The 8,937-nt window shown below is 46.0% G+C and overlaps 1 protein-coding gene across 1 annotated transcript; it reads left to right on the forward strand.

The window, feature by feature from the left end:
* Nucleotides 1–313: 313 nt before the first annotated feature.
* Nucleotides 314–1,712, forward strand: MIXL1 (Mix paired-like homeobox). Its single transcript, XM_050948618.1, has 3 exons — nt 314–402; nt 443–755; nt 1,089–1,712. Exons 1-3 carry the CDS (start codon nt 314–316, stop codon nt 1,710–1,712), a joined length of 1,026 nt encoding a protein of 341 aa, XP_050804575.1.
* Nucleotides 1,713–8,937: the final 7,225 nt, after the last annotated feature.

The following is an 8,937-nucleotide window of genomic DNA, read 5'->3' on the forward strand; positions in this document are numbered from 1 at the left end:
TCGCAGGGGATGGGCGCACCATAGGTTCGCACTTTTCTCCTTTTGAGTCAATCTCCGTCCTAAGGAAGCGACTATCATCTGTCTCTCTCCCGCCGCCCCCCGCCTGCATCCTAAAGAGATCGGCTGGCTTGGGAAGCCTTTGATCACCCGAGACCAACCTCCATCCACCCCCGGGGCGTCTGGCCTCTGTGCTCCCACTATAAAGAGGAGCTTGGGGAGGCAGCCTAGCGGACAGGGAAACCCAAACAAGCTGGTCTCTCCAGTCCGCTCAGCCCCAGCAGCGCTGTGCATCCCACACGTTGGGCGGAGCCCCATGGATCTCTATCCCACCCAAAATGCAGCCCACGAGGGGGGCCTTGCCCCACCGGAGGGCCGCTTCTCCAGCGCCTTCTCCACAGGTAGGTCCCAGCTCTGTGCGCATCGGATCCCCGCTGCGCCCCAGCCCTAGCTCGGCTCAGGCACCCGTGGCTGACTTGCATTGTGTCTCTGCAGACAGGAGTGAAGCGGCCGGAGGTGGCTGCCCTTCTCTGTCCCAGGCTCTCAGCCCGCCCGCCTCGGCCACTGCCTTGCCTGCCCCGTTCCCCCGGGACGCGGCTGAGCTGGTGCCTTCCATCTCTCAGCGCAGGAAAAGGACCAACTTCACCACGGCTCAGCTGGAGACGCTTGAGCTGGTCTTCAACAACACCATGTACCCCGATATCTACTTGAGGGAGAAGCTGGCCGACATGACCCAGATCCCGGAGTCCAGGATCCAGGTGAGCAGGAGACTAGGGCTCTCGTGTCATTTGTAAGAGTGAGGCCAGGATCCCGCAAACTGTCCGTCTCCAAACTCCCCAGCCACTTCGTGTGCGCGCTTCCTTGCCTCGCCTTGCCACGCTGCTCCCTTCTCAGAACAAAATTGCTCGATCATTAGCCATCAGGCCAGACCCTAACCCCCCAGATAACCAGCTCTTTGCAGCGGCGAACATGCTTTTTCGATGGGGCTGATCCTGCCAGCTCTCAGTCGCAGGTCACTAGGCTTCATAACACTGCATGGTGATGGTGACACATGTCCACATCCCTACGGCTAATAACTGATCTCTTCCCAGGTCTGGTTCCAGAACAGACGTGCCAAATCCCGGCGGCAGCGAGGGAAACCTTGCAGCAGTCCAGCAGCTGCAGAGCCTTTCCCTAGCCACAAGGCTCCTGCCAAAAATGCACATCCAGCGGTGGGCATTGAGCAGCACACCTCAACTACAGAGCCGCACCATTACTACCAGGCCCCCGGGGGCCCTTCAGGGGTTGCCTACGCTACCCAGCCTCATTTTCCCAGCAACCGTCCAAGCACTAGCGTAAAGGCTCTGGAGGATCAGCAACCTCATTACGCGCTGTCGGGAGTAGCCCAGATCATTCAAATAAAGGAGGAAAACGCGGGTCCGTACAAGTGGCCCTCCACAATGCCCTTACAGCCTGGGCTCCGGGTGGATTTTGAGAGCGTCCCTCCGAATAGGGCTATCGGATCTGAAATGAATTTTCTAGTGCCCTCTCTGCCCCTTTCAGCCGGGGCTAGTAGACAGGGCGGCAGGGGGAAGCTGTGTGGTCCTCATGTCCAAACGCCGCAGACTATGTGTGGACAATATTCGCCCGTCTCTGATGCAGACGACACCAGCGGCTATTCCGAGTCCAGTTCAGAGTGGGAGGAGAGCACCCTAAGTGCCTTCAGAGGAATCTGAAGAAACTATTCAAGATCCGCGCGGGGGTGGGGGAAAGCAAAAAGAAAGACGTGTAAAAGTTACACTTTTAAGTAACTTTTTGTAATCATGGAGTTTTGAAAACGGCGAATTTCGGGTGTATCTTTTAGAGTGATAGAAATATGTCTTGTAAGGCACAGGTCCCTTAGGAAAAGAGCATTTATTTGTGAGCTCAGGTGTCTGGCAAACAAAACTGCTAACCAACCACCTACGTGGTGTAATTTTATCAGCCAGATAACCTTCACCTAATCCAACCTATTTTACGCAGGAAAGGGAGATATGGCAAGAATTAAGTCCGTGCTAATGACTGTGAAAGAAGTAGAAAGCAATTTCTTAGTTTCCTTATTTTTAAATAACTTACAGATAAACAACACTTGTTTGCCTATTAGGCTACGAGTAAAAAATCCCAAAGGGGAGTGACTCGCACAACGCCGTATCTTGTTTGCACAAAGCAACTGAGAGCATCACTGGTAAAACTAACCAAGAGGGAAGCTGGAGGTTACCGTAATCCTAGAACTTTTAAAATCCAATTCTCTCTCACCTCTCTTCCTAAGTTTCCTAGCAGCAGCCGTTGAATAACATGTTGCAGAATGCCTGTCTTTCACTGAACCCTAAGAGGTTCCTAAAACTCCTTGCTGCCAGACGGGAGAGAGGGAGTCACACCCAGGTCACTGGTTTGTGTAATATAGGGTCAGTAAATGAATAAACAGTATTGGAAAGAGAGAGAGTACCATGTGCAATGTTATCTCCTCAGTGTAATTAAATGAAACAGTCTTCTGAAATGTGTAAGACTTCAGATTATTTCATAGTTAAGATGACACTCAATATCAACAAATTTAGGAGTGTACAGAAGACCCAATATTTCTGGGCAGTTCCACTCTCCTCCCCCCTTGAGATACATATAAGGGTTATTTGAATACAGTGAAAGTGTGTGTAACAAATTACCATGATGCATACAAAACTGTTCTCTCGCTTGAGGATGAAATTAAGTGCAATAATAAAACTTTATTTTACCTATTTATTTTAAATAAGTAGTTTTACAAGACTCACACACCTATCAGATGAAAATATAGCTCGGTTTTTAAAGTAAGACTAGACTATGATCCTCAGCTGACCAAGCAAGGAAGATAACAAAACAAAACAAAACACACTAGCCAGTTTAATTCCACTAGTTTATTTATTTTTTGCATCTTTATTTAACCTTCTGTAGAAGGTTTAGGAAATTCCTGGTTCTATGTTTTGGAAAACCTGTGACATTTCTTTTTGAGAAGAAAAATAAATCATTTGTTATAGTACCTTGCTTTTCCTTATGTGCCGTTTTCTAAATTCCTGAAGGCAGGGACCAACTCCTCCACTATGTTGCATTTCTAGTATGGAAAGGGAGAGGTACTGGAGTATCCAATCTGCAGCTTCTGTTGCTAAATTAGGTCAAGAAACCTGTTTTGATAAAGTGCAGCTCAAGATTGAAATAGATAGCAGGTTTGAACAATAGTCAACAAAATGTGTTAATTTACCTTTGAGTCATAATTTGATTTAGCACAGATGTTGCTGGGGAGGGGGCAGGGGTTGGGTGGAGAATGTAAGTCTTAACTGCCCTTCTAGCAGTGTACAAAAAAAAGTTTGAAATGTTGAACCAGCAAATTATGTAAATCTAAAGTGCCATACCACCCCATGAATTAGGTTAGATGTTAACCAAACCAATCTTTCTTCAGTTAGTGTCTCCTTAACAGGGGTGGATAGTAAACTTTCTTTGCAAGGCTCTACAAAATTCCTCTTCAGAAGACTCTAACCTCTTGCAAATACTTAAACACAGAAACACACATTTAGCTAAGTTTTAAGCATCTGAATAGTCCCATTTACTCTGATAGTGCTATTCACCTGCTTTCATGTGACTATATAATTTTCAGATTTAGTGTCTTGGAATCTAAACTGGGGTTCAACAAGTATGGGGAAAATTCCCACAGGTGAAAAGCCAGTGTAAACTGAACCTATGCTTAAAGCAAATTCTAAGTTTAAAAATTTTAAAACATCAGAATATCTTCAATAATTAATGAAGATTTCCCACAACAGATCTGTAATAGCAGCTAGCTAGGTCAACCAACTGTTCCTGTTACCTCAGATGAGGTGACTGGGAATTTTGTCACCTGTCTTTCCTCCAAATTGGCCTGGAGGAGCTTTTCAACAGTGGAAAAAAACCTCCAGGATTACATTATTTCTGCTACATTTCCCACCCAAATCATATCTTGGCCTATGGCAGGGGTGGCCAAACTTACTGGCCCTCTGAGCCGCATACACCAAGCTTCAGAAGTTTAAAGTCAGGGCTTCAGCCCTGCAGGAGATGCGTGATGGGGCTTGGGGTTTCAGCCCTGCTGCTATTGAAGCCCCACACCCTGGCAGGTGTGCCCTGTTGGGCTGAAGCCTTGAAACAACCCCCACCCCCCTGGGCAGAAGCCCCTACCCCACCACCCTGCTGCAAGGCAGAGGTCCCAAGCTCCCCCCTCAGTCTAATAGGTGGAGAACTGGGGGGAGGGGGGAAGTTCCACTAGCCGCATTCTAATGGTAAAAGCTGCATATGGCTCATAAGCCACAGTTTGGCCACCCCTGGCCTAGGGTGACTGTGCATAAGGTTCATTTTCAGCTGGAGTGAGGAAATAAAGGAAGGGCTAGAGTCTCTCTTGCACTTTGTCCCCTTTGCTTTGCCACCACTCTTTTGGCACAAAGAGGCCTTGATGACCCTCTTGTGGGGGAACCCCTAATGACTCTGTTGCCAGTGTAGATAGCTCCTATGGCAATCCTATTCTTGGACCAAGGGGAGGCAGTATGTCTGTAGCATGCTACATTCAAAAAAATCCCTGGAGGGCTGATGACTCTTTGGGGACTATTGCTATGCGGCATAGTTTAGAGATCCCTGGGTTGCTCTTAACTACACTGAGGTTGGGGCTAGCATAAAACTAGACAGGGAATCAAGAAGTCACAACTGTCTCCGATGACTCCCTTGCTTCTCTGCTGTGACATGTGGTAGTCCTGCTAAACAGAGAACCTGGGCCTACATTTTTAAGTGACTTGCCAAATGCTACACATGCAGGTGGTGGCAGAGTTAGTAACAGCTCCTGAGAAATCAGTTCGAAGACCTATAATTATCCACTAGACCATGGTGCTGCTTGTGCAACAACTTCAAATCTCTGTACCTAATTGAGCCAACTTAAAATAATAATGCTTACCTTTTTAATGTACTCTGAAATCTACAGATGGAAAAGCTGTGTGTAAATAAAGAGCATTATTAGAAATATTTGTTGAGGGGGTTACTAAGGAATTGTTTACATAGGCAATTTGTCCTGGCTGTAGCCATTGATGGCCAGCTGCCAGCATAGCTGTGCTATGTAAATGATTACAGATTCCGTGGCCAAAGGGACATCTGTGATGATCTGCTCTTTCTATATAACAGCCCATAGATCTTCCCTGGAATAATTCCTGTTTGAACCAGAGTATATCTTTTAGAAAAACATTCAATCTTGATTTAAATTTTTTTTTTTTGCCAGTTGAGGCTACACAGGTAAAGCTACTACAAACAGCAACTTACAATGGTACAATGTACCCCAGTTTCAAGCAGGGGTAAGCCACCTGGGTAAAAATTGTGGCTTATAGCATCTACACTAACAGAGATTTTTGCTCGCTGTTCATGGCTGGAAACCAGTATGGACCAAGGGCTGAGTTCCATAGTAATATGTTTTATACAGTGTACACTGAATGAGGCAGGTCTCTTTAGGAGCCATTAGTAGTTTTGACAACAGAGCTAATTCAATTTAGTAATCTTATAACACATGCATTTCATCTATTTGAAATGGTCTTCATTTACTTACCTAGCAGGAAAAAATGAAGGATGGCAAAAAAAAAAAAAAACATGCGGAAATTCCAAAATCAGTGAACTTTGTTTAAAATACCAGTAACAATTGCTAAGTGACAATGTTATAGTAACCTCTCACATCATTTAGAAAGCCCAGGCACTTAAAAGTAATTAAATGAGTAGGTAAGGATATCATTAAACTTATACTTCCCACACGATAAAACTAGTGTATGTTTTATTAAGTATAAAGAAATGGAAGATTTCTTACCCAATCATTTCTTTCTAGTAGTAGTATCCCCCAGAATCCATAATGAATGGACTAAGCCTTTTTTCTGCAGAATTCTGAAGTTTTTTTTTGTTAACAGGCTCCAGGAATAAAATCTGTCCCTCACTTGCTGCCACCAGAAGAGTTCTTCCAAAGCTGCAGAGATACTCAAGATAACTAAGCACAATATGAACATCACCACTAATGCACTTACCTTTACACAATTTTGTCAGTCTGGAAACCTAAAACACATTCTGGCAATCAACACAACTGCTAGGGTAGATCAGATTGAGATGGAGTTACTAGAAAGGAAATTGCCAGGTAAGAAATTTTCCATTCTACTATATAGTCCATCCAATAGCAAGTGGAAGGTAACAGTGTATCACGTAAGTGAGGAGGGAAGAAGTAAAGCAGAATTATTAAATTTGTTTTCATTAAGGTAGAATAAAATAAATTCCTTCATAAGACACTTTTTAAAATTAAGCAATTATTTGGTAATCAAATGGATGCCTCCACAAAAGAAGAGAAACCTCTTTTGTAGAGTTCAATAAATGTATGAATGAATACCATGATCCATGCCCTCCACATTTCCTGTTCATTGTCCCCTAGGAGCTTTGTAGAGTGAGTCCTGATTCTCTTCAGGGAATGGATGTCCCAGAAGCACAGTCATATAGTTTAAGGCCAGAAGGGACCACCAGATCATCCAGAGTGTACCAAGTGAAGCAGGATTTAATTGTCTTGGGAAGGGCCATTTTGAGGCTATGAGGCCCTGGTGTTTTGGATGGAATGAGATAAACATGACCGATATGTATATGAAGAGGAGTTGTCAAGCATTTCAACCTGGAACCTCTTGTACATAAAGTGAGAATCAGACTTGTAGACCAAGCAAGCTACTTGGAAGCAACTAAGGCCTGGTCTACACTACATGTTTAAACCGATTTTAGCAGCATTAAACCGATTTAACGCCACACCCGTCCACACTACGAGGCCCTTTATATTGATATAAAGGGCTCTTTAAATCGGTTTCTGTACTCCTCCCCAACGAGAGGAGTAGTGCTAAAATTGGTATTACCATATCGGATTAGGGTTAGTGTGGCTGCAAATCGACGGTATTGGCCTCCGGGCAGTATCCCATAGTGCACCACTGTGACCACTCTGGACAGCAATCTGAACTTGGATGCAGTGGCCAGGTAAACAGGAAAAGCCCCGCAAACTTTTGAATTATATTTCCTGTTTGCCCAGTGTGGAGCTCTGATCAGCACGGGTGGCGATGCAGTCCCAAATCCAAAAAGAGCTCCAGCATGGACCATATGGGAGATACTGGATCTGATCGCTGTATGGGGAGACAAATCTGTTCTATCAGAGCTCCGTTACAGAAGACGAAATGCCAAAGCATTTGAAAAAAATCTCCAGGCTACACAGTGCTACGTGACAAGCGTAACGGAAAGCCAAAGAATCAAATGGATGCTCATGGAGGGAGGGAGGGGGTACTGAGGACTCCAGCTATCCCACAGTCCACAGCAGTCTCCGAAAACTATTTGCATTCTTGGCTGAGCTCCCAGTGCCTGTAGATTCAAACACATTATCCGGCGTGGTTCAGGGTACAGCACGTCAATTTACTCCCTCCCCCAACCATGTGAAAGAAAAGGGAAATAAATCGTTTCTTGACTTTTTCAATGTCACCCTATGTTTACTGAATGCTGGTGGTAGACGCGATGCTGCAGCAGTGAAGAGCAGTATCCGCTCCTCTCCCCTCCCCGGTGGCAGACGGTACAATATGACTGCTATCCGTCGTCACCATCAGCCCGTGAGTGCTCCTGGCTGGCCTCAGGTGAGGCTGGCCGGGGGCGCCTGGGTAAAAATAGGAATGATTCCCGGTCATTCCCAGTAGATGGAACAGAACGGCTGGTAACCGTCCTCATCATAGCAACTAGGGGCTGAGCTCCATCAGCCCCTTCCCTTTCGTGTGTAAAGAAAAGATTCTGTACTGCCTGGACTATCATAGCAGCGGGATGCTGGGCTGCTCTCCCCCGCACCGCTTAATGTTCTGCCTGGACTGTCATAGCAGCGGGAGGCTGCCTCCCCCTCATTTTATCTCATTAACAAGTCAGTTTCTTATTCCTGCATTCTTTATAACTTCATAACACAAATGGGGGGGGGGGAACACTGCCACGGTAGCCCAGGAAGGTTGGAGGAGGAGGGAAGCAACGGGTGGGGTTGTTGCAGGGGCAACCCCCATGAATGGCATGCAGCTCGTCATTTCTGTGGGATCTGACATGGAGCAGCTGTGCTCTCTGATACACTGGTTCTCTAGTACACTTGCCCCATATTCTAGGCAGGACTGACTCTATTTTTAGAAACCATAAAGGAGGGATTGACTCGGGGAGTCATTCCCAGTTTTGCCTTTGCGTCCCCGGCCGACCTCATCCAGGGGCACCCACGATAACAGCAGACAGTACAGAACGACAGATAACCATCATCTTATTGCCAATTTACACTGGCAGCAGACGGTACAGAACGACTGATAACCGTCTCTGCTATCATGCAAAAGCAAACGAATGCTGCTGTGTAGCGCTGCAGTAACGCCTCTGTCAGCAGCATCCAGTATACATATGGTGACTGTAAAAAAAATGCTGAACGGGCTCCATGGTTGCCGTGCTATGGCGTCTGCCAGGGCAATCCAGGGAAAAAGAGCGCGAAATGATTGTCTGCCGTTGTTTTCCCGGAGGAAGGAATGACTGACGACATTTACCCAGAACCACCCGCGACAATGATTTTTGCCCCATCAGGCACTGGGATCTCAACCCAGAATTCCAAGGGGCAGGGGAGACCGCAGGAACTATGGGATAGCTACAGAATAGCTATCCACAGTGCAACGCTCCGGAAATCGATGCTAGCCTTGGACCATGGACGCACACCGCCGAATTAATGTGCTTAGTGTGGCCGCATGCACTCGACTTTATACAATCTGTTTTACAAAACTGGTTTATGTAAAATCGGACTAATCCCGTAGTGTAAACGTACCCTAAGCTATTTGGTTTCCACCAAGCAGATCTTTATCAATGACAAGTCTAATTCTTGGTCTTTAGATTGTCACT

This window comes from Gopherus flavomarginatus, chromosome 4 (assembly GCF_025201925.1).
Source record: "Gopherus flavomarginatus isolate rGopFla2 chromosome 4, rGopFla2.mat.asm, whole genome shotgun sequence".
Lineage (NCBI taxonomy): Eukaryota > Metazoa > Chordata > Testudines > Testudinidae > Gopherus > Gopherus flavomarginatus.

Bases quoted from the DNA above. Each gene is read 5' to 3' on its own strand.
- MIXL1 (XM_050948618.1), top strand. From the start codon at position 314: ATGGATCTCTATCCCACCCAAAATGCAGCCCACGAGGGGGGCCTTGCC. The intron at 403-442 runs GTCCCAGCTCTG...GCTGCGCCCCAG, and splicing joins AGCGCCTTCTCCACAGGTAG to CCCTAGCTCGGCTCAGGCAC. The intron at 756-1,088 runs GTGAGCAGGAGA...ATCTCTTCCCAG, and splicing joins TCCCGGAGTCCAGGATCCAG to GTCTGGTTCCAGAACAGACG.